Below are 26,242 nucleotides of genomic sequence, written 5' to 3' on the forward strand. Positions count from 1 at the left end.
CAGGTTGCCAGGCAGAGAATCTTTGGACATTGATGCATTAGGAAACATGTAATTCCCAGCTTTCCTTTTTTGAGCACAGTGGCTGATTTACTTCCTTTTACTTTGGAAGAGAAATATTGCTTAAGACCAGTGTCACGCTAGCTAATGCCTAGATAAGAGTCTCTCTTACATCATGCAGCCTCTAACTAAAACTCCCTTTGAATCATTGGGTGAAGCTTCCTTAAAGAACCTGACCCTCAAGCCAGTTTTGTTTCTTCCCTTTGCATCTAAGCAATAAAGATGCGAGTTTCATGGACTTAAAAAAATGAGGCTTTTTGAGGTTTAGTAGAACTGAGTCTGCTTCTCTAGTTTGCCAACCAGTGTTTTTTTTAGCAAACACCATCTTCCATCAGTTCTTCTTCTGATTAAGCTCCCCGTTCTCAGTCATGTCAGCACTGGTGATGATCCAGACTAATGTTTAGCTTTATGTTTTTATTTGGCAGCTTCTAACGGGAGGAGAAATTGTTAGGAAATCACTTTTCCTTCCCATTAAGGGTTTGCCATATCTTTCATCTTCTGCCTTTTGAGGTGGATTGCCTTTCCTATCGGAAGAGTTTATCCTTTATTACATGTGTCTGCATGTGCTAAGATTTTGTTTCTCATGCATAAACATAAATTTGTTATCAACACATTATAATAGTCTCCTACACATAAGGACTGAGCCCATTTGATCAACCAACAAGTGACTTTGGCTCCTTCAGACAGTGTGAGATGTCATGTTGGATCACAGTGGCAAGAAAAGTTTGCTTGCACTTGCAATGATTATTTAAGCATCATCGGGGTTTGCATGCTTTATTATTGCATATATTTAGGCTAAAATGGGGGAGATGCCATTGAATGATACCCATTTTAATAAGGCAGTAGAGAAAATCATTCATTCGAAAATTACCATAGTAAACATTTTATATTCAGTGCTCACAATTTTCGCATGAGCAAAATGAGTTGCCTTCCTCTCAGCATCAACCACATGTATTGTCTTACTTAAATGATGTAAACCTCTTCGCTCATGCACTGCTGGATCCAAACAATTCAATATGTTTGCACTAGTTAATTCATCAAGACAGCCATTTTAAACATCACAACTTGTTCATTCATCACACATGTAAATCACTGAATACAGTGCAATCCATGATATTGATTGTACTAATAATGCTGAGTATGTTGAACTGTTGTGGAACACAACATCCAGATTTTGAAAGTATGGACCAAAATGAAAGCTGACGAAATCTAGAAATATGTTTGTTTTATTAGAACTTGCAAGTTATTTTAAAATGTATCACTGCCTTGCTAAGAACAATCCACAGACAAATCAAAGGCAAACAGTTTGGTATTTTACATATACATTTCAAAATTTACAAAAATGTTAACATATTGTAAATATATACATTTCCTTCTGTTGTGTCTGAAATAGCAGATTATGTTGATCTGTGATTATTCAAGTTATGGAACACTAGAATACAAGCATAAATTGAATGATTTACACACAATCATATTTTTGTTCATATCTGCATTGCCTGCTAATATTTCAACCACCAAAGAGACCCAATTAGCGATATAAGAGGCATAATAACTATTGTGATAGGATAAGATCTTTTCTTTATAATTATAGGCATTATCATACATAACGTTTCAATGTTCATTCCATAAATGGATTCAGTGCAGCCCAAGGGACCCAACCATGTATTAAAAAAAGAGGTCATTTAGAAAATTCCGGGGTTGCAAACCCTTTTCTATATCCTGTTTATTCAAGTCAATTCGAACTGCTCCTGTGGCCTCGGATGTGGAAGGTCGTGGGTTCGATCCTCGGCCGAGTCATACCAAAGACTTACAGAAATGGTACTAACAGCTGCCTTGCTTGGTGCTCAGCATTAAGAGGCTAGTGTTAGGACTGGTTGACCTGGTGTCAGGATAATGTGACTGGGTGGGACATCATGTTACATGTCTGTGGCATGATGCCCCAGTGCTAGACATCACTGGAATAAACTGCCACACTGCAGACATCATAGTGATAAGACTGAAAAAGTTTTAAGCTTCATTAAAAATCCAAGACAAACACACACACACATTCAAGGCAATTCAACCACATATCATAATCAGCTCCTGCTACTTGCCTTCTGTACCAGGATTTGAATATGCTATGCTCATGAAACCTCTCATCAAAAACTGATTTTGGATGCTTTAGTCTAGGATTATTTTATGCATCTTTGACAATTGGCACACTATATTTTTCAGTAATTAAGTCATTATTTTCTGTGGTCATTCATATGTGTCCTATGGTCACCAGAGAGGCAGCTTTCTTGTTGTGTTGGGTTTAACTACATTTCTCAGTGCAAAATATAACTAGTGGAAGAATAACCTGGGAAAACTCTGCTAAGAACCACTGACCCAAGAAAAGCTACTGGCAAGCTTTATCACATAACCACATTTGCTGAGCCCAACACTTGAACCCACATGGGCAGAGGTGAGATTGCAGTGATCGTTAAAGGTTAATGCTTTAAACCATTATGCCACCAGGGGCCAATCAACTTTTTTTTGCACTTGAGATGAAAAATAATGGTCAGTTGTGCAGCTTAAAAATATCTGTACTTTGACAAAAGGTTGAAGACATTGAGACACATTGGTTTGCAATCTCCAGAGTCTATGATTCCCTCCTAATCTGAGAACCATTAAATACAGGGTACTTGTGGTAAGAAGTTTAACACAGGGTCTGTTCTTGGACTCGTGGTTGTGGGATTGGTGCTGATTTCTGAAGTATCGTGCTGAAAAGTCAACTGAATATGTTAAAGTAACATATTATTTTTGCATGTAGAAAAAAAAACTACCTTGAAATTGAAAGGGGGGTTGGTAATTTTCAGCTTTACAATAGAGCAAATTTTCCTCCTTACCTTTTACATTTGTCTGAATGGAGTAAATGTTTTCTTCAAAAGGTTTTATTTTCCTAACAGTTTCTGCCATTTGACCAATTTTTATATATATATTTTCTCATGTTGAATTGGCTACAATTTTGTCAATGTGTCATTAAGCCCTATACATATACTATCTAGGCTTAGTAAGAACAGAGTTGAGCATAATTTGGGGTAGACTGAACCAACATTAAGGAACCCAGTCTAGCTTGGGGCTTTGACACTCATTTTGGGCAATCAGTATTCAGATATTCACCTAAATGGCATGAATTTACCAGAGAAGTCATCTGCAAACTTGTTGTGTTCTGCTTGTTCTTCCTTCATTGTTTTTATCACATCAGAGATAGTACGAGAATTTCACCCCCACCCCACCCCCATTAACAATATTCTCGAATAGTGCTCTTCTCACTAGTGCAAAGAAATAACTGAGAATATTTTTCAGTCAAAACCATTCTTGCCCAGAAATGTTCTGAGACAAATGGTTGTAAACCAGGCAGTTCAGGCAATGAACTTGGACTGAGGGGACAAGATCTTTTTGACAAGCAGATGTTTCCATGGTCCAAGTCAGCTAAATTTTTGGTCCTATTGAAATATTACTTGGATTTGGGCTAAGAGATTTTTAAATGAGTGGACTAACATATTTTGTAGACAATAGCACAAGACCCTACTTATTAAATTTTGAATTTTTAATAAAATAAATTACCATCTCAAAATTTGAATGAGCAAAGTGATTTTGGCAATCACTTGTGTCACTGTAGAAAAAGAAAAAGATAAATGAAGGTGACATGTACAGTAAGTGAATGAAGGAGGCACATGTAGCAAATAAATTTAGGAGGCATGTACAGTAAATAAATGAAGGAGGCATGTACAGTAAATAAATGTAGGAGGCATGTACAGTAAGGCAGTACAGTATTTGAAAAGTATCCGGGTTTGCAGAGATGAGCCACCAAAGTTGTATTTTATGACAGTTATATTGTGAATACATAAAATATATATTTTGCATCAGAGCATGAAGATTTTGTATTATACTTTTTCAGATTTACAGAACTGTATTTATCCATAATCTGCAAGTGAATGGCAGGACAGTTGAAGATCTGGATTTAGAGGATACCACTACAGGTTTTTGGTTTATAATAATTGTCACAGATAGCACATGTTGACTTAGGGTAAGGGTTTCATTTCATTAAAACAAAGGTGCGGGAAATAGTTGTGCATTGCAGAATACTCTCTAGCTACAGTCCATGCTGGTTGTACCAGCCCTGTTAGTGGCTTGAAAAAGAGCATCGGCTTAGTGTTCAAGCTAAAGGGACAGCACCCCAAATGAGAAGTTCACTTCACCTTACCTTTTATTTCATGATATTTCTCCCACCCACATTTGTTTCACTACACTGCATTAATAATCTAAGTAAAATGTCCATTTGTATCTGTTTTCTCTACAAAGACGAAGGCTGAAAGTAAGAAGTTTTTTGCTATATAATCAGTTTTGGTGCTACTTTGATGCTCAGTCGATTTCAGTAATATTTACTGTAGCACGGATTGCGCAGGGTTTCATCAGTGTTGCAAATGGTGATCTTTTTCTTTATTTGTGGCAAAATATACTGTCTGCAGGGTTCCCACACTACAGAGAAATTGGGAAAAAGTTGTGAGAAATGATTTAAAAAATTCCCCGACAGTGAAAAGTCCTTGAATTTCGCAAATATTGATGAAAGGAAAAGCTCTGGAATTTTCCGCCACCACATGACACCCGAAACAATCACGTAACTGAGTCATAACTAAACATATCGTTAGTTAAATTTATCAAGCTCCAACCAGAATATTTGGAGAGTGCAGTATGGATCATTTGGGTGCATGCAATAAACATATATGCTGAGTCAATCCAAATGCTCATTGGATTAGATTCGTATAGTAGACTTTTATTTTCAAACTCAGCTCGATATCCATATCTTTCGTTACATAGAAAGTATGAAAACCAGTCTAGCATCACAAGAGGCCAACATGATTGTGGCAAAGTGTAGCCACTTACCAGATGGCCAAGGAAATTTAAACATTAGATTGAGTGATACATGCATGAAATCGATATGAAAATTACTTATTTTCTCAGAAATTGTATTAAAATTGTTATGTCTTTAATCTGCTGAAAGACAAGATAAAACTGGCATTGATGAAATGTTACCCGGTACTCATGATTTGCATTGCTAGTCACATGAGTACACATAAGTTTAAATTTGCTAGGCCCACTGGTAAGCGACTACCATGTCACTACGCGCGGTGGCAGCAAATTCCAAATTTTTGATGTGCAATTGCAATGACCCAACACCCCAACATAAATATCCAAATATGACAAATGTGGTGGGAATATTTGGAGGAAACCTGGATTAGAAAATAGACTGCTATTCGTTTTAAGCCAAATTTGTAGTTCAAATTGTTGAATCTTAGAGCTGAAATAAGAAATTGTCATATTTAAATAACCTGTTTCAAATGCTTTTGAAAGGATGGATGTTTAACCAGATCGTCTTAAGGAGATTAGGTTGTTTGAAAAATCCTGTTTGGTATTTTATTGGCACAGATAAATTTAGGGTCAAACTCTTTTCGTTACAAGACAACATTTTAATTATTTGCATTTATTGTTTTTTTATACTGTAATTGGAGTTTACTTCCTACAAGATGCATATATCTTCCAAAGATGGCTTTTACTTGCATCTTCATCAAAGCAAGCTGACTGTCATCTTAAGGAAAACAGTTAAATACAAAAGACTTTTCAAGGGTGTCAACACCAAGCTTAAATAAAAGCGGTGGAATCCAAATGATTTTCCAGTGATTGGAACGCATTTATTGTGCTGTAAAAGTTTCCTGTTTGCAAGAAAAAAGTTTCTGTTTACAGTTACCACCAGTGGTGGCATAAAACACAAATTAAATTTCCAATCTTTTGAAACTTGATATCTGGCTGTCCACTTACTTCCAGGTTGGACATCTTGCAAGGATGATTTTTAAACTTTTTAATTTGTTTACGTTTTCTTTTCCCTATGATTAGCCTTATCCCCTTTGTAACCTCAGCAAGGTGATAGTTGTCTTTGGCTGACCAAAATCAAGGCCAATTTAAGTACATGTACTTGTAGCATGTAAACAACTATACAGTCGTGAACTACTGGGAACAATGAATACCTGAGTGAATTGTTTAGTGATGAACAATGATTACCATTTATATGACGGGATTTGACTATATGTGAATTTTCAGACATGGGATCTAATATTTGAATTCATGGATTTTTCACATACATGTACATTACTTAAGAGTTGTGGAGTGTACTACACAAATGTAAGTTGTCAATATACAAGTATATTTCCAACTAATTTTGTCTTCATTTCATTAAGATTTCCTTTGGGTTTTTAAAAATATTTTCTATCAGTAAATCCTAGTCACTAATGATTGGTCACCTATTAAAAATGTTACTTGCATGCGAAAACGATTTTTTTTTTTGTGCCTTCCCCCATCAAAACATCTACTCATGGCAACAATGTTACCTTGGGTCCTAAAGATGTCAAGATAAATGGGTAGTACTGTGTTTGTAACATTGGCAACAAAATGTTGAGGTTGGCAATATTTTGGGTGACAACTTTTTTTAAAGCCAGTGTTGTTGTTGTTCTAGGGTTTAACGCCATTTTTCAGCACAAGATAGGCCATATATGGCGGCCAATATAACTGGTGGAGGAAGAACCCTGGAAAACCCAGGAAAGAACCACCGACCCACGAGAAGCTACTGGCAGGCTTTCCCATGTACCCACGCTAGCCGAGCCTTGGACTCAAACATACACAGACAGAGGTGAGATGGCAGTGATCCGGAACAGTGAGTGCTTTAGACCACTCGGCCACTCTGGGCCCCCAAAAGCCAGTGTCAAGCCCGTTGTAGTATATGTTTTTATTCACTTAGTACACATGTATATTTATGCAAGGTATGCAAATATGAAAATAACACTTCATTTTCCTTTAAATTCTTGAATAGGAATAGGGGTTCTGTTGTTTTCACAAAAAAATCATTCTTGTTTGGGTCTGTAAATTTGTGTTTTTTAGCTGCCACAAAATCTCAAAACATTGGTTCACACAAAAAATAGATAATTAAGTGTAATATAAAGAATTCTGATGAGAATAAAAATGAATCAACAGCTCCTTGTTAAGTGTCTGCACAAGGAGAATGTATTGTGATTTATATACAACTTTTAATTCTTATATATTTCTCTTTACTTACTGCACACTATGTACGGCACTCCGGTTATAAGGCAGTAGTTGCAGTCCATAACTGCAGACCGTGTTATGTACCGCATAGCAGTACAGTGAAACTGATAAAAATGTGTAGTAATACTGTTAGCTTCTGTAAATTATGTTGTTTTTTTTTTTCTCTTCACTGCAGGGTATTTATACATTTTATTGTGTCTGGTAATAGCATTTTAGAAAGTAAATAAAAATATACCAAGCTTTAGATTGTTTTCTTTGAAATCATATTGTTATTCATATGATAGAGCAGGTTGAGAGTAACATTGAAAAACAGATAAACACCTCATTTCAATAAATCTACTTGCCAGTTACAATTTTCATCTACAGCTACAAAAAAGTTTAAGGTGATTAAGTGTGTGATTTGGATTTTTAACGTAGCTTTACCAATTTTTCAGTCATGTTGCTACGATATCTACCCAATGTGGGCATGTGAGAAAGCTTGCCGTTAGCTTCTTGTGGGTCGGTGGTTCTTCCCAGGAATTTCCCAGTTTCTTCCTCCACCAATAATACTGGCCGCCATGCATAGCTATCGTGTGCTGGAAAATGGTGTTAAACCCCACAACAACAACAACATCTACAGTGTGCAGTTTATAGTGGTTTCTAGCACTTGGGTATCCTACACAGACATTTAGCATCATGTCCCATCCAGTCACATTATCCTAACACCAGGCTGACAAGTCCTAGCACAAACCTCTTTATGCTGAGTGCCAAGTATAGTTTTTATAAGTCTTCTGTATGACTCAGCTGAGGTTCGAACCTGCATCTGAGGCGGACGCTCTAACCACTTAGGCCACTAGAGTGGTCAAATACATTGTAGTCACTTGCAAAATATGATTAAATTTAGTTTGCTTTTAAAATCATTGCAGCCTGATGTTAAAAGCTTCATTCATTTTTAATTAGGAGGTCACAATCACATATTTACCACTTCTATACCCATTTTCCAATTAAATAAAGGAACATCTATCTGTAATAAGTGCACTGGATAACATGCCCTTTTGGGCGCACATGACATAAATCCAAGTAATCACAATCAACTGGGTAATGTCATGTCATTTCTTCTTTCAATATCTCGTTTTCAGTTCAGAATATCAGTTAAATGTGATTATTAGTAACTGAGTGACATCACATTATGTGTAGCATGCTTTTAGCAATTCCAGAGCATGGGATAACAAGAAAATGACAAACTTACATACACACATGTAATACATTTAAAATCCATTGATGTCTGAAACACATTTGTTAACAAAAAATACTAATCCAAATTGAATAAACACAATTCACCTGCGTTTCCTATTATATTTGTTTTGTGATTTTAGGTTGTTTGAGACAGGATCGTTCTTTTTATTTTATTTTTTGTTTTGTTTTCCTTAGCAAAGTCTGTGATATTTCTCAGCTTCATAATTTTCAAGTGATGAATGTCCTGGCTGTTGTAGTCACTTCCGTCTTTACTCTAATGCAAATATGGTTTTGGTATTTCAGGCGGGTCCTACTGGTCACTATCAATAGTAGATCCTACTTCTTGTTGATCAGGATCTACATTTTCTCTATTGATGCCTGGGAAGCACAGGCACTTGATTCAGGGGGAAACTAATGATAACACAATCCCAATGAACACAGTTCTTGGAAGAATTTGACAATGTTGGCATCATTCTTACATTCAGCAGTGGGACAGTGCTGTAAATTGTTATCCAATGCTGAATATCATCAAACAAATTAAAAGCTCACTGTAGCACAGCCCTAGTGTTTTAAACATCCTCCTCCATGAATCCCTTAAAACCACAATCCTTCTTACAAAATAAGTGTTCCTTTTCCTGGATGTATCCACTGCAAGATTAAATCTTTATTCAATCATAAATACTTATGCAACTAAACTTACTTTAGCTAAATACAGTAGTTGATATAGACCAGTGACAGTTATGGTTTATTAGAGACATGGATAGTTTCAGGTGTTAGGAATACAATCAAGAACTTTCCTAGCCTGAATTCAACGATGGCTAATTTGAGTTCAACTGTGACTAAAAACACATACTGATCTTTGTGCAGTGTATATGGGATGCAAATCTGACTAAAAAGAAATTTGTTTACGTCTTCTGTGCAGTCTATTGTTCCAGTCAAATACTGCAAATATCCGGTTACAAATGCACTGCAGTAAATTTGGGAATTTCTGCATCCAGTAATCCAATTTCACATGCAAATCGCAACAATGTTATGTTTTGTTCTGAAATGGACATTCTAGGGTAAACATGTACTCTAGACCAGGGGTCGGCAGCCTTTTGATAATAGTGTGCCAAAGTAGGATTTCTAATTCATTCAGCGTGTCAACAACCTATATTCATATAAGTCTACCTGCTCTACCATATTTTTTATATATTATATAAGTACTCGTACATATGAAACTACTATTAAAACAAATAAATTTGATCTTGAATTTATTATATTAATGTTTAATTAAAGAAATTGAACATAAAAACTTCAATTGAATGTAATTAATCTGTATCTCAATTAATGTGAGCCACGTCCTTGCATGCTCTTGGTTAATTGTTCAATATCAGTTACATATTTGGTCACTTTCAGCTTCACACAGGCTTCTGAGTGTTCAGGTGTTAGGCGACTTCTTTGTGGACTTAAAACAGCTTTCATGTGAGAGAAAATCTGTTCACAAGTATAAGCTGAACCAAAAGCTGAAAGTAGAGCAAATGCAGCTTTCTTCAAACAGATGAATGCTTCGGGGAGGGATGTCCAGCAGTTGAGAATAGCAGCTGACTTTTCTAAGCAGTTTCCTTCCAGAGATTTCCGCAATTCGGCAACTTTTTATGTCCATAATTCTGATGTCTTAAATTCAACATGCTGCATTTCAAAATCGTCAATATCCATCCACCTAAAAAGATCCAGATCTAATTGGGTAGTAGTCAGATCAAGCAAGTCAGGCCTGATGAGGTATGAAAATATGGGTCCATGAATTTGAAAGTCTTGACTTCGTTTAGCAAACTGCACTTTGAGTGTTTCAGTGTACTTCTGAAGCTCATCAATATTTACTGTAAATCAATCTGAATGAGCCTTCACATTTGGGAAGTACTTGAATGTTTTGGCATTGATATCATGGCAAAATATGTCCATTTCCAACGCAAACCCTTTCCAGTAGCCAAAATGTTCAAGTACTGTTTGACCCTGTCCTTGTAAATGCAAGTTCAACTCATTTAAATGTGTCTTTATGTCTGTCAGAAACATCAGCTTCAACAGCCAGTCCCCATCATTCAATTCTGGAAAATGTTGTTCTTTTTCATCAAGAAACACCTTAATTGCTTCCTGACAAGAAACGAATCTATTCAAGACTTTACCTCAACTAAGCCAGCGAACATTGCTGTACAACAGAAGATCTGCATATTCACTCTCAATTTCTTGTAGAAGAGACTTGAATTGCCAGTGAATCAATGAAGAGCGGGAAACTGTAAAGTTGACTATCTTAACAACAGTTGCCATCACAGAGTGCAAGTCCAATGATGAGATCTTTGCACACAAACTCTCCTGGTGTATAATGCAATGGAAGTTTAATAGTCGACGTCCAACGTGATTCCCAAGAAGTGTGACAAATCCTTTCGTTTTGCCAACCATTGCAGCAGCACCATCAGTTGTTACACAGAATAATTTATTCAACTCGTTCTGATTTTTGAAATAGCTTACGAATGCAGTCAGAATGTCCTCTGCTTTGGTTATATCATGAAGAGTTAACAAGCAACACAACTCTTCATAAATACGATTATTTTCGCAATATCGTGCGACTACAGCTAGGCGTGACAAGTCATTCAAGTCAACGCTTTCATCAAGAGCGACACCGAATACAGTAGCTTGATTTAATCCAGTCGTTTGTTTAACTGTTAAATTTTCAGCCAAATCAGTTATGCGCCTCACAATTGATGTTGCAGAAGCTGGTATTTCTCGAATCCGAGACAGTATAGTTTCTTTATTTGCTAAATCACTGAACAGAATTTCAGCACTGCTCAAAAAAGTTTCTTTGATGTACTCTCCATCTGTAAAAGGTTTGCCTTTTGAAGCCACACACTGAGCAATTTTGTAACTACATTCAGTAGCTTTATTCTTCATTCCAACTGCTTCACTCAAAATACCAGTTTGTTTCTTGAAACCATAAATAGCCCTTTTGATGGCTTCACTTTTCTTTTCAGAGGTTTTAAACTTGGATTGATGTTTGGTTTCATAGTGTCTTTGTACACTAGACGTACGACACACAACACTTTCACAACAGAAAGCACAAACAGCACAATCCTTTTGTTGTATAAATCCATATTCTTTTGTCCAATTTTCTTGAAATGGGCGTTGATCAAGTTTTTGCCTTTTTTCGGCCATTTTAGGGGTACTGTATATAATACAAGAACATAAGAAATAGCAATAAAACTATAAATGTTTAACACATTGGCTGCGTCCCTCAGTAGCGGCAGCATGCAGTGACTGGTGTAGCGCCTTCGGCGCCACACTAATATAGCCTGCTGCTGTCCAGTGAAAGTGGACATGTGGCGACACCTAGCTAATGCAAGAAATATTAAGAAAATGATATGGCGCTGTCCAGAGCACGCAGCAGCCATTATGCTGACGTACGTTGTTTTGACTTGCATTGAAAAAAAATCTTCTTTTCCACTTATTACCTTTTTGGGGGGTCTTCTGCGTGCCATTGAAAATCGTTCTGCGTGCCAAGTCTGGCACGCATGCCGTAGGTTGCCGACCCCTGCTCTAGACCTACTGTGTACCGTATTTAACAATGTAGCATCACATCTCATTGATCATTCTGTTTAAAAAATGATTTTGCCTCTATACACTGTTCTGTTTATTTGGATGGAAGCTTTTTCTTACAATCTACTTTTACTAGTTCAACTTTGTTTGGGACTATATTTTATGCACAACAAATGAAAGGTGCACTATATGTCATTCTTCTTTCTATCTAAAAATTTCCACTGAAATAAAAACTGTAATAAAAAGAATCTCAAATGGGTAATGATATAATATTAAATTTATGAAACTCATTGATTAATGTCTAGCTTTTGCTCACTAAGGCTCAAAAAAGTTGGACATTATTCAACTCATTTCATAAATTCAATATTATATCATTACCCATTTGAGATCCTCTCTGTAGACACCTGAAGTGGAAGTCGGACATCTGATGTAGGCACATTCACTCAAACTAATAAATTTTAATTGTTGCTCAAAAATATAATACTAAAATAGTTAACCAAAGCTTATTTAATCCTGAATCTTGAATGCTCTGCACCCTACATGTCATCAAAAATTCCAGGTGAAATTATTGATCAGTGATAGGCAGGTACTGAACCAGGTCAAGAAAAGAGAAGGTCAGGTCTATCATAACAAATAACAGGGTGGTGTGCATTTTTTTCCATGAGTGCTGCTTTCTTTGTGACATCATAGCACATGACATTAAGTTTGGTTTATACAGGATCACACCTTTAGGTTAATCTCGTCCAAAAATGTTAACATGATTTACCATTGATTTTGCTGAAAGTATTCATTGGGACATAAATAGTGACCTTCTATAAGAATACGGAAGTATGAGGATCCAAATAAAGTGAATAATTGCCATTTAAATGTATGTACAATCAAATTCTAACAAATGACACCCATTAATGAAATAGTCGGTTCGTAATGCCTACATAACATGTATGACTTGTACTTTAAAAGGACATAGTTTACCCACACAAGTCTGTTCAGACATCTAGGTAATCGGGTTTTGGTCAGTGCTCAAAGGGTCATTGTTTGCAGGCATGATCTCTACAATATCAGAGAGTTATCGGATTAAGGATGTATTCAAAGGCCAATCAGAATTGACGTTGCTGAATAATTTACTCTAATGAGAACCGATCAAAATGACTTCATTGAATAAATAGTCCAATTATTTATTAATGTATTTATGATAACAACACACTGCACTTGTGCCGACTGTAAGTTCACTGTTAACCAATCAAAACTGAGTTAAGTCAACTAAACCCGCCAAATCCAGAGACGCCACCTTAAAATGCTTGGATCAGCTTTGTACTTACAAGTTTTGATTATACTATTTTCATGTTAGTATTATTTTAATATTTTCATGTTGCTGTCATTACAGAATTTGAACCTTTGGATGTAGAGAAGAAAGACTACATCAACAATGTGTTACTGGACAAAGTAGATGCCTGTATGGTAGAGACAAGCAGAAAGCGTAAATGGTGCCCCAAGTCAGTACAGTCAAGTCTTAAGAAAAGAATAAAACATGATTTTTCCCACTTAGTAAGTCAAAACTATTAAGCTTCTGTTGTCACTTTGTATTTGCCTGTGGAAATTTGATTATTACTTTTTCCTTTACCAAGTATTCATAATTATGATTTCTATTATTTATTAAATTTTGGCACTTTGAAGTTTTTTTTATTTAGCCAGCATGAAAAAATTGGAATGCAATGTCACTACTTTCCTGTTTTACCTTTTTGACATTATCACCAATGTCTTTGTCTTCAAATCCATAATTAGTTTTAAAGTAATAATTATGCTGCAGTTAGAACCACATTTATGTTAAAGCCAAGTCAGGACTAAATATAGGTATCCCAGGAGATCTGTTCCCCATTCGTATGTCACAAGCCTCAGTGTGTACATAAAATTTACAGCTTGCGACAGAAGTTTGATAAGTGGACAGGACAATCTTCATAAGAGTAAGGGGCATACATGTGTAAACTAATCTTTAAAAAACTTAAAATCCTGCATTTCATCAGCATGATCAGTTTTCTTGGGCAAATTAGACTTTTATTTTGACAAGTGTGTTATGCACCTCACTTAGAATACTGGAAGAGCCTGATTTGACATTAGAGGGACATTGAGCTATGGAATATTTATAGCACTGACCGCCATTGTTTATCTGGCTTTGGCACCTTAGTTGATAAAAATGTTATAATTGAGCTAATTTTCAGCTCACACGACAATGAGTGAAAGATCGGACCTAATTATCAGTGGTTTTGAGAAAGCTGGACTTGTTTAATTCAGCGATTTGGGGATTATTTACCTGAGAAGCATTTGTGAGTAGCTTGATACTTGACTGACACGATGTTGATACATTGGCTTTGTCCAAAAATCTGTGATGTGTGAGCTTTAATACTCTGCTGTAATTAATGTATATGCTTAGTATTTCATTAGAAATATTGTTTCAAGAAATAATTTACTGTTTTACAGGATTATTGTTCTTTTGTATAAAAAATGCATGGATAAAATGAAATGTGCTTTCAGAAGGATTTAAATGTTTCAACAGCAGTTGTACTTGAAGGATCGATTTGAATAAATATTAAATTTAATTTTGATATAGTTATTTTGTATTATTTTTACTTTCGTTTTCAGTAATACTATTGTTAGAATAACTTATGCTTTTTCCCTCTTTCCTTACCTCACATATCGATTTAAGGCAGTGAGTGTAAAATTACAGCTATCGGATACCATATCGAATATGTGCATTGAAACAATATAAAATGATTTGTAATTCTTGTTTCAAAAGGTTAAAATAAAAAATAAACTGAAACATATGTAAAAACTAATATTTAATTACCAGATTACGGTATTGACCTTGATTTATTAAATATTAGTGGCTGTGTTAATCTCTAGAAATGAAACACTGTAAGAAAATGGGCGGGGGTGGGGGGGGGCATCATCCTATGTGGTAGTCCCAGTTTCCACTGACCCTTGCCACCCCATTTTTGATATTTGGATATTTATGTTGGGGCATAGGGTCAGAGTCCATTCTCTATCAAAACCAAAACCACACTGAGAAAATTTAAACTAGAGTAAACAAAATTGTGACATGTTCTTGAAGCCTTTAATAAAATGAAAAATAACAAAAGTAATAATTGTTTATCTGTACTCATCCATAAGGGTGAATTGAAAATAGCAAATCAGTACACCCCGCCAGAAGGGTGTAATGAAAATAACAACCAGGACGAGCAAGGGTTTTGAAACATAGATAGTATAAATAAACGTGTACATTACTCATGGGATACTTCCAGGTTACTAATTAGGTTTCAAGATAATGAGTATTTGACTCATTTGACTGAAACATTAACCAGAACTTTGGAAATATAAATAAAGATTTCTATCTTATTACAGTTGCATCTGAAAGTAAGAACAGAGAGCATAAACAACCAAGAGGAAATGTCTGTGAGTTTACAGAGTACTGAGAAAACATCACAGAGTATGGCAGCCACCCTGTCAAAAATTACCAAGGTAATTTACTATTTCCATAACAATGCAGAATTGATTCTAGAGAAGGTGTTAGTTTTTCTTCAGCAGTTATGTTTATCGGAAGAAGCAGATTTGATCGTCTTTACTTTGTTGCCTCATATATAGCATGGAAGAAGCATGTATTTCATTTTTAACTATTGGTTTTGGCGCCATAAGTGCAACACTTTTGCAATGAGATGAATTTTATGACACTATCAGGGAGAAAGCTACAGCAGAAATTTGGAGTATCTCCTTTGAATACATTCCCCATTCACATTAACATTAGGGTTATAAGCATGCTAACTCCCAAACCCAGCCCTATTAAAAGATGGCTTTTTTTGTTTTGTTTGTATCTATCAGAAAGGGCAATAACTCTTGCCCATTGTCTCTGCATGCCACCACTAGGTGATGCCAGTTTGTAAGCTTCGCTGTCATACAGTAAACATTGTAAAAACAAAAGTCTCCTGTCCATCCATACCAATATCAATGTGATTTTTAATCATCCATCCAGGAATAAGTATTTATATTATGTACTGATCATTCCTGTACAGAGTGTATATATTAATTTTTACATTTGTCTATTTTGTTTTGAATTTGTCACTGTCTCTGATGTGTCTGTTTAGATTGCATGATACAACCAGAAATGCCCATTGTCCCAAATTTGACATGAGTGTCCCAAGTTGCAGAAGCCTGTTCATGAATCATGCTGCCATATAAAACAAAATCATGATTTTTCATTAACAAATTACATTTTTTAAAAACTTTGGCGGAAGTTGGAGCCATATGCAATTATTTTCAGTCCTTTCAAGTCTTTTCTGGTAATTTGTAAGATATCATCATTTTCTGGCATACAATTATAGTGTTTCTGGTCCTTTCCTGTCTTTATGGCAATTTATGACAAGATTAGTTCCCGGCATATAATGTACCAATATAATCAGAACAGTTTATTTTGTTTCTTCTCAGTCTTTTCCAGTAGATCATATCATATGAAAAGTTTCTGACCATTATTCAGAATGCTTCTATTTGCTTGTCTGTGTTGTCTTCGTGATGTAGTGTTGTTTGGGTGTTTTAAAAATTAGATCTCTTCAGCATTTGTGTTACCCTGCGAACTATAATTGGCAGTGTTTCTATAAACCTTGCATGTGTACCTTGACTTTAAAATCTTTGACAGTGATTTTAAGCCCATCCTGAAGACTATATGAAATCAAATTTAATTAAATTCACCAACTTAAAAAGAGAAAAATTCCTTCCTGCTTTAAAGATACAAAAATCTGTCCAAAAAAATTGAGAGAGCTAAGATCTGAGCAATGCAGTGTGATAAATTGGGATCTGACCTTTGCCGTGTGGAATTGATTTTGGAAAAGGCTCTTTTGGCAAAGCTGAAAAGAGCCAGTAGCAGTTTGGAGGTCAATTCATAGAATACACTGAGATGCGTACTATAAATAGTGTCCTACAACTGCAACATGTTTTGTAATGGTTTTAAATGTTTTACCATTCTTCTGGTTTCCACATGGAACTTTTATTTGCTGCGGTAAGTGTCACAGATTTTTCAGTAGAAACACAAATTTTTACCCTCATGTACCTAATTTCCCCGGGGGGGAGGGGGGTAGTGGCCAAGTGGTTTAAAGCACTCACCATTATGGATCACTGCCATCTCACCTCTGTCTGCATGGGTTTGCGTCTCGGGTTCGGCCAATGTGGAGACATGAGAAAGCTTGCCAATAGCTTCTCTTGGGTTGGTGGTTCTTTCGGGTTTTCCAGAGTTCTTCCTCCACCATTTATACTGGCCGCCATGTATAGCCTATCTTGTGCTGAAAAATGGCATTAAACCCTACAACAAAAATAACAACTAATTTCCCAGGTTGGCAGTGGGAATCTCTGTACAACATTCAATAGTCGATGCATTTTGTGATTCGCTGTTTCACGCAGACTACCTATTGTTGCTCGCCCATTTAACAACAACTGCTGTTGAGCTACTTATTAACATGCTACATTGTCAATTTAAACATTTTATTTGGTGTTTTATTTTGTTTCAGTGAAACTGTTGACGAAATGTAATAAATGCAACAAGGTCAAAGCTAAGGAAGATATGCCTAAGTTGTGCCTTGTGTGTACAAAATGTCAGTACCATGCAATGTGTGCGGCATATCATCCAGGAATGTCACTGAAATATTAGTCTGTCTTACTGGGCTTCATCTTTCTACAATTACAGAGATCTTAATGATAGATCTGTACTTCCTGCCATGAGACAGCTAAATACTATTACAGTTATGGGGATCTTAGTGAGATCTATCCATCTTGCCAGGCCTGTGGCTTCATCTCTGTGCAGTTATGGAGATCTTTGATCCGTTTATTCTACAATAGATCTGGCTTCTTATAGATCCATTATAGGGATCTTACACAGCCATATTATGATTGGGATTTTAGTGATAGATCTGTCTGTCCTGCCAACTCCACAACACAACTGAACCACCCTCCACACAGCTGGTAGCCATGCCAACCATACCAGCTGTCCATTTTGGTACAAGACATTCATCTGACAGAGTCAGCTTACTGTATGCTAACGTCTTACTCACAGGGAAGTTGCCGTGACTTATACAGCGATGACAGCATTACATCATCTGTGCCACATCAGATAGTCTGTTCATATATGGAAGCAGTACCAGAATAGGACACAAAAGTGTGAAGCCCTGAAAAACAACCTTACTCAGATCCAGCCTTGGAAAGCTTTATGACTGTTATCAATGAGTTGTACATGGTGTAGTTGGAGAGATATACTGGATGTTGTTGGTTTGAAAAGGTCTTCCATTACGCATGACTGTAAAGTCATGGCTTGGATAGATATCTATGATAACTAATAAACTCATGCTTTCAGCTGCTCACCAGCCATAAAAAATCAGGGAAATTAAGAACCATCCATCTGGACAAGTTTATGATCTGGGGAAGGCTAAGCCATTCTTTTGTGAAAGCCATGTACCATCGACATTATCATCATACTGGTACAAAACACACTCAAATTCCTTCCACACTGACTACCTGGCTCTTGATAAGAATTTAGATGCTGTTCACATATCTGTCCCACTGTTTATAAAATGGACAAGAATGTGTTTCATGCATCAGAGTTTGTTCTGAACATTGTTGCCAAGTCTTCAGTGTTAGGAATTGGCCTCATTAGTGATTTTCTGACTGGCAGAAGCATCTGCCAACCAACACCCCTGGAAATCAATATCCAAAATTGCTAAGGTCATTAATAGAGCAGCTCTCCATTTATTAATAAATGCATTTACTGTCTCTGCCAATCTTGACTTGATACGCTAGGGCACAAGTTTACACTCCATGTCACTAAAGTCACATCATGGTCTGGCCTTGGAATGACTCTGTTCAGCTTACCATTGCTGTTTGGGGGCAAAAATTAAAGAAGTTGAGAGGCAGACAGCTCAAGAAATACCTCATATCTTAGTTTAAAACCAAGCCATCCCAAACACAAGAGATGGATATTTTAAATTCCAAATGGTGTTCAGATATCAACCTTATGCTGGCAGACAACAGCCAAACCAGTCTAGGGGGCACCATTACAGGTGATGTATGAAACCAAGTTTCTCCACCCCTAAACCTCATCTCTCTTTCCACTGACTTACCCATTTTCCCATGTTACGTGTTTAGGTTCTCATAAACAGTAACAAGTTAAAAGTGAAGACAACAAGCTTTGTAAAATTTAACAAATAATTTATTTCCCTAGAAAAACAAGATAAAAGTGTAAAAGTTGAACTTAAGGTTTTTAAGAATCAGATCCAAAATTAATCCAAGAATTAAAAATTAAATGTCTTATTAATACAATGTTCTAATGAATTTGAGTTCAAGTCCCGATGAAAATCCAGAATGGAAGGTAATGACATATACTGTAGTCAGTATAGCAGTGAAATGTCTTGGTTGAGCCACAGAAAATAATATTCTGGTTTTTGAATTCCGAATAAAATTTCAGTAAATGTCTTTGTCCAAGAATTCTGTTTGAGCACTTAAATATTCCAGGGAAAAGAATTAATCTCTTAGAATCCAAATAATTCAAAGAAAAATTAAAATTGAACTCCAACTGGTCACAACAGAAAAAAAAGCCATCTTGATATCTAAGTGTTTAAAAGCCCAACTGAAATTATATCTTAATACATCACTATTTAATCTGGTTACTTTGCAACACAGACACCCGGATGAGGGTCAACCTACCGGTAAAACCAGAATTTCAAAATAATTACTATGTTTGTAGAAGAACATAGAAGCTATTTACATGTCTAAGGTCACGTACTCACAGTACAGCCTCGATTTCACTCTCTGAATCCCGCAGTAAGAAAAAATGTTTAAAAAAATATTTTAAAAAGTTGTTTACTTCAACTCTTACTAATTCTGTATCAAGGTCAAGAACTAGGTCAGCATTAAGATACAAAGTTCTAATATTAGGTTTTCGAAAAACTGTACTAAATTTCTGGAAAATATCAAATCCAATAAATAAAATTACAATAACATGTAATGGAATAACTTTTTTTTATAAAGCAAACAAATCAAATGTAAATTAAATCAAATATACATAACACCCACCCCCAATGCCCACAGACAGTCTACCAGTCTGTTCTTGAATCCTGCAATTCCACAAAATAAATAGGTGATCCAGGTCGTTTTAGAAGGGCTACTGATTTTGTATATCCTTCCACCTCTTATTCTTCCTCTCCCCCTCTGGTTGATCTGATCAGGAGAAAGGCAGTAGTCTTCAGCAGAAGATACATTTGCTAATCAACAAATGGTCAGGGAGATTGTGTGCAAGTCTCTGTCTCCATGGTTCCATTTACAGCTGTTCCTTATCAAAAAGCCAATGGTAAGTTGATCATAGACCTGATTAGCGTCAATGAATTCATTCTTCTACTGAGGTTCAAAATGGAGATGTCAGATCGATATGAATCACCATCTCAAAGGAAAAGTATGCCATCTGTCTCAGACTCACAGATGCCTACTTTCATGTCGCTATTCACTTGGCATTGTGAAAGTTTCTCTGGTGTGCTACAAAGTTTACCATTTTCAATTTCTTTTGTTTGGTCATAAGATTAACCCCTGGGGTTTTACCAAATTATCAATTGCATCTCACCCTGTTCCAGTCTATTTCCTTTACAGCAACAGTGGTGTATCTGGACAGTCATCTCCAAGAACATACCATATATACTTGCGTATGAGCCGAATAATTTAGGAAAAATTAAAGTCCTGGAAGAAGGGGAGGTCGGCTTATCCGTGGGCCAGTGTCTAAATTTGAGCTTTTAGTTTTTTTTTATTGACTACTGTAATGGCTGTAATTCTTGAGACAAGAAACATTAATTATTACATGTCCTAAGACATAGGCATGTCCAAAAAATAACTTTCGGTAACCTGAGTATTCGTGAGTATATACGCGAGTATACACTGTATGGTAAATGTTCATATCCTTTTTTCTTCTGAACTGGGAAAAATCCAGCCATAACAGTCATATTGTTTTGTCTGCCTGGGTAAGGAGTCGATCTCAATTCCTGATGTCCACATCATACTGATCATTGAAATTTAAGAGTTATTCAACGTGGCAGCAGAATTGATCTTGCTGGACTGCCTGGATATGCACTCATTATAAATGGCTTTGCTTGCTCAATGGTACCCCATTACCAGTCCACTCAAACAAAAAGTCAGTACCCTGAATGAGGTATGATCATACCTGTGTCAGTGGAGCAAATATATCTGTTGGTTCATGACAGGAATTCCTTTAGAGAAACTCTAACCAGAAGTGGTTGGCGAGCCCACATGTTGCCATAATTCCATATGTAAAATGAGGCAAAGGGAACTACCCCTTCATATCCACCTCCTTAAAATGAAAACCATCATAAATGCCTTTCAGTTCCGGAAGGACCAACTCTGCATGAAGTCAGTCTTGAATATGTTGGACATCTCTCTGTTGATGACTTACCTCCTCTAATGGAAACATGAAATTGCCTGACTTGTGTGTGCTGGTTAGTCAGTTTGTTCATTTGTGCTACCAACTTGAGATGAGCATACAAATCAGACACATTCCTGGTAGACTCAATGTCCTGACCAATGTTCTTTCCAGAGAGGGTCAGGTTATTAGTATATAGAATTATTCAGCACAACTGCACAGACAAATTATACTTGGTAGGTGTTTTCCTGGATATATACATAACATGATTAGATTTTCAGGCCATTAAATAATTTTAAAATATTTTTAGTTTTTGAAAGTTGACTTTTTGGTTTGTAACATTTCACAGACACAAATCTAGTTGGCATTTAACATCATTCCTCAGATATATAGTCATGAACTTGATTGGCACATTGATCTTGACATGATGACCTATGTTTAACAGTCCATTGATCATGTTGATTTTTTTCTTGTTAAGTACAATCCCTCCAATACTTTGGCATATACAGTAATGAAACTTAATAATGACATTCACTTTAAGGTCTCACTGGACAGTTTATCTGATGAATTTTCATCCGACAATGACCAATTACAGAAAAATGAGAATAATTTTACACTGAAGATACAAATAAAAACAAACTAATGATTTTTGTAGAAAGCATACATGTGAGATTTTGACTGCAGTAATCAGGTTAATTCTTAATGCAACTGGTGGTTTTTATACTGAACCAACACTGCCACCATACCCTAAATTTTACATTCATTTTTGACAAGAAATAGCTATTTTGAATATTTTTCTGTGACAAGGCAGCTAAAAGAATCAGTATGTGCCTTATGCATGAATAAAGTTCACTAGTACTATAACAAATTAGCATATTTTCATCACCCCTCAGCCATCTAGATTTTTAGATATTTACCTCTGTAGCAGACGCACATAAATACGTAAGCCAAATCGGCAGCTCATTTGCAGCCCAAGTTACGCATTTGATCTCCAACGTTCATCTAACTGTGACAGGCAGTCACCAACAAGCCAACCTGTTTCCAAGCCTAAGTCAAAGTAAATCTAAACCACATTATAGATTTAGCTTATGTGTGAATTTATAAATGCTAGGCTTGTGATAATTAGGTCACTATGACCTACTTTTCTTTCTCAAGTGACTTTTATTAGGGATTTAGGTTATGCCATGGCAGAACAGGCAAAATATAGCATTTTGTCAAATCCTTATAAATGGGCAGTCAAGGCATCATGCTCTGTCAGATTCTTAATGAAATCATATATAATTGCATTAGTGAATTAAATGCTCATTAAAAATTGAAATGTAATCCTTAGTTTCTCTCCTCCTAAAGTTTTCTTTGCCCATTAAGAACATTCACAGCACATAAACTTGAATGCATGCCTAGATTATGCCACAATAAAGTATTGCATTATTTCAGCTAGAATGGCCTGTTAGTCTGACCATTCATATAAACATTCATTAGCGTCTTGTCCACTTGCAGAGTGGAAAATGCACCCTGTGTTGATATGAATCATGTGCAATGCAAGTACATCGCTTTTGGCCTATTCAGGATGGACTGTGTCCTATTGAAAATTTTAATGAATGGTCACACTGCCAGGTGAAGATCCGTTTAATCGAGCTGTATGATAATGATAAATTCTCGTGTCATTGCAGCTCTCGATTTATTTAATTTGCATTATGATTGTGTTTTATAATCTGTTGTCTATCACCAGTTGTATGTTCTTAAAAAAATTATTGGCTTAACTGGTTCACATTCCCATGATTAAGATTTGTTAAGATGATTCATTTAACTTTTTGTGAGCTGTTCATGCCACAAAGCCCATTTATATTAAAATATTGATTATCGTTATAAAGCCCTGTTAGACTAAGCATTTTACTGACCAGGAAGATGCAGATGATAACTAAAAAAGTACAGAAAGTATTGAGTTTTTGCACTAACCTGATTTATTTTATTTTTTTACCTGATTTATTACTTGCAAAGACTGAAATTATTTCTACAGGCAAATTGGACTTTCACTGCAAGTTTCATATTTGTGCTTGAGAAATAATGTTGATTCAGATATCAATATTTGGTTAAAAGATTTGTTCTTTATTTCATTATTTTGGGGCTTAGAACGGATTTATGCAGTTATGTTGATGTTATTAGTATTAACAAAACCAAAGTTACATTAAGGCTGTTAGGTGTAGTTATTTAACTTGGAAGTAGTTGACATGATAAACTGTATGTGGAAGTAATATTAGGATAGTTACATATATGTGGCAACCTAATGAGTTATTTGTTCATTACAGTCTTCATATCCAGTATGTTTCTCATACTGAACACAAAACCACGCTATCTCACCAGGTTGGCCTCCTTTTTTCTAGTGGTATAAAACCCCAACTTAAATGCAACCCTGTTGTGTTAAATAGATGCATGTTTAACAAATGAATCTTGCTCAATAATACATAGAGTAATATGCTCATCATATTTTGTTTAATATTTAGGAGTCAGAGAAGAGTGTAGCCAGAGCAAAAGATGTTGTCAAGTCCCTGAGGATCTTTAGTAAATGTCAGAAAAATGAAATTGGTAGATTTCTGTACAAGACTTCTCCCAGGAAGAGCAAGCCATATCCACAGATCCGTGCATGTATCTGGAGGAATGCAAGCGAAATCAACAAGAATCTAAAAATCTGAAAATGTCAGTTGGAAATATCAAATCTAAATTTTAAATATTGTTCTCCATCCTTTTCAAGGAAAGGTGGGCCTGCTTGTTTGTACATGCAGCCATTATTGGGGTCATAAAACCTTACTATTTTTTACATTAATATAAGCTTTTTGATCTTAAATCCATTCTGTCAAAACTGAATGAGCTTTTCCAAATGAATTACTAGGTAATTTTGTGCAATATTAAATATATATCCTGTTAAATATCCATGTTTTGCATTGACTTATTTTCTGTCTTAATTTGATATCTAAACATCAAACATTCAGTTATGGAATTCATATCACCTGTTTTCAATATACTTAGAGAGAAGATTGTAGTAAAACATTTCTATACTTTGTTTACCTTCTTTTCAGTGTGTCATTTCCTAAATTTGATCATTAAGTCTTATTGTATGTTCAGTCAAATCGCCCGATTTGTATAATGATCTTTTCATATGGTTCGGTGCCATTTAAAGATTGGTACAAATCCTGATTGATGGTTTCATTAAATCAGACATTTTAAATTTATCAGCTGTAAATCTAGGGTTTAAAAAAAAATTATGTTTAAAGTTACTTCTGATATCTCAGTAACTTTTTTTTGGCAGACATGTCAAAGGGGTTTGTACTTTTCTCATTGATTTTAGTATTGATTTGTCAAATTAGAAGTCTTCAGTTTTATTTTTTTTTTTTAAGTAAACCTTTTTAAAAAATATAGTTAACTTTTATATTTTTTATTTAAGTAGAAATATTCCCTTAACTTTCATGATTTTTAACATTTAACAAATTGACAGAAGAGAAAACGATGTCATTAGTATTTTGTTGTGGGAAGATATCAAAGAGGAAAAATAAATTTCTCTATATTTTTATTAAAGCATATTTTGCTGTTGAACAGTTCATTTATATTTTCAAAAGAAGCAGATGTTGTCTGTCCTTGATTTATTATCAGTATCCATTTATTGGTCTCTTCCAACATTTTTGGTTTTTTAACCTTTTTTTTGTGGTCAGCTTCTTCTTTGGTATTCTACCTTCTGTGAACACATCCATCATAGGGGCATCTAAAATTGCATATTCGCCTGCCTCCATGTTATGAAATGTTTAACATAATTGTGCCATCTGCTTGGTAGCTTATGTAGTGAATTTATCTTACATCACAGGAAAAATTACATGTAACTTTGCAACATATATATAGTGCTCACCACCTGACCTATACAGCAAACTTTTTGTGGTGCAGAAAATTACTTTACATCTTGTGCCATTCGTAACTGTTTTTAGTATTGTTCATTGTATAGAATTCTTGTTGCAAGAAAACAAATGACTTTTAATCTTATGAGATATAGGGCAACTGCTGTATTTATTGCCTATGATTTAGTATATACAGTGATATTTTCTCGTAATGCAACAAGAATTACCTTTATCCTGATGATATATTTATCATTTCCATTTTAGTTTAATGCAGTGATAATGTATTAACTTAGGAGTGTCTGTACATCAGTAACAACTCATCTGCTTAAACACACATTAAGAGTTTGTTCTTTTGTGTGATATTTGTTGATTTTTTTTATTGCTTCCCTCAAAGCTCAGCATCAGTGATAGCAGGCTTTACATTTTTACTTTTATTTGTGATGAAAAAATATTGGAGTTTCATTGATTTTCAAAACACTCCTAAATCCACTTTTGGTATTACTGCTTTGCTTGTCTAATTTTCTTTAATTGGATTGTTAATGTTCTCATTCCTCTTTACAAGACTTAATTTGCTGATATTTGCATGGCAAATTAAAATCATTGATGAAAAGGAAATACTTGTAGGTGGCATTCACAGTGGCACATACAGAATAGAAGCCATCAACTAAGAATTTCAACAATGGATCAAGAATATCACTGGGAAATAATCCAAATTATAGATCACTGTGCATGAATCGTCACTCAGCGGGGAAATCAGAGTATCAGCACCAGATTATTATGTAGATATTGACACATATTTGATCTGAACCTTGCTAGGATGCCCCAAGGGTTACCTCCCCAAGAATCCTATCCAGAGCATTCTGGTGTGCTGGAATGGTTCATGGAGGTGATATCCCTGCTACTACAACACAATACTTCTAAAAACAACATTGGGTTTCATTGTGCCTTGGAGATGGTC

General features: G+C 35.5%; 1 protein-coding gene across 1 annotated transcript in view; it reads left to right on the top strand.

The window, feature by feature from the left end:
- The window catches only part of LOC149805770 (uncharacterized), a 30,094-nt gene extending 5,103 nt beyond the window's left edge, over positions 1-24,991 (top strand). The window contains exons 2-5 of the mRNA XM_089950455.1: positions 3,980-4,061; positions 13,340-13,500; positions 15,352-15,468; positions 23,905-24,991. Coding sequence (XP_089806581.1) covers positions 3,980-4,061; positions 13,340-13,500; positions 15,352-15,468; positions 23,905-24,093 — 549 coding nt within the window. The 3' untranslated portion in view covers positions 24,094-24,991. The remainder of the gene's footprint in view (positions 1-3,979; positions 4,062-13,339; positions 13,501-15,351; positions 15,469-23,904) is intronic.
- Positions 24,992-26,242: the final 1,251 nt, after the last annotated feature.

The sequence above is a fragment of the Sinohyriopsis cumingii genome, chromosome 2, assembly GCF_028554795.1.
Source record: "Sinohyriopsis cumingii isolate HCF-2022 chromosome 2, ASM2855479v2, whole genome shotgun sequence".
Classification (NCBI taxonomy): Eukaryota; Metazoa; Mollusca; class Bivalvia; order Unionida; family Unionidae; genus Sinohyriopsis; species Sinohyriopsis cumingii.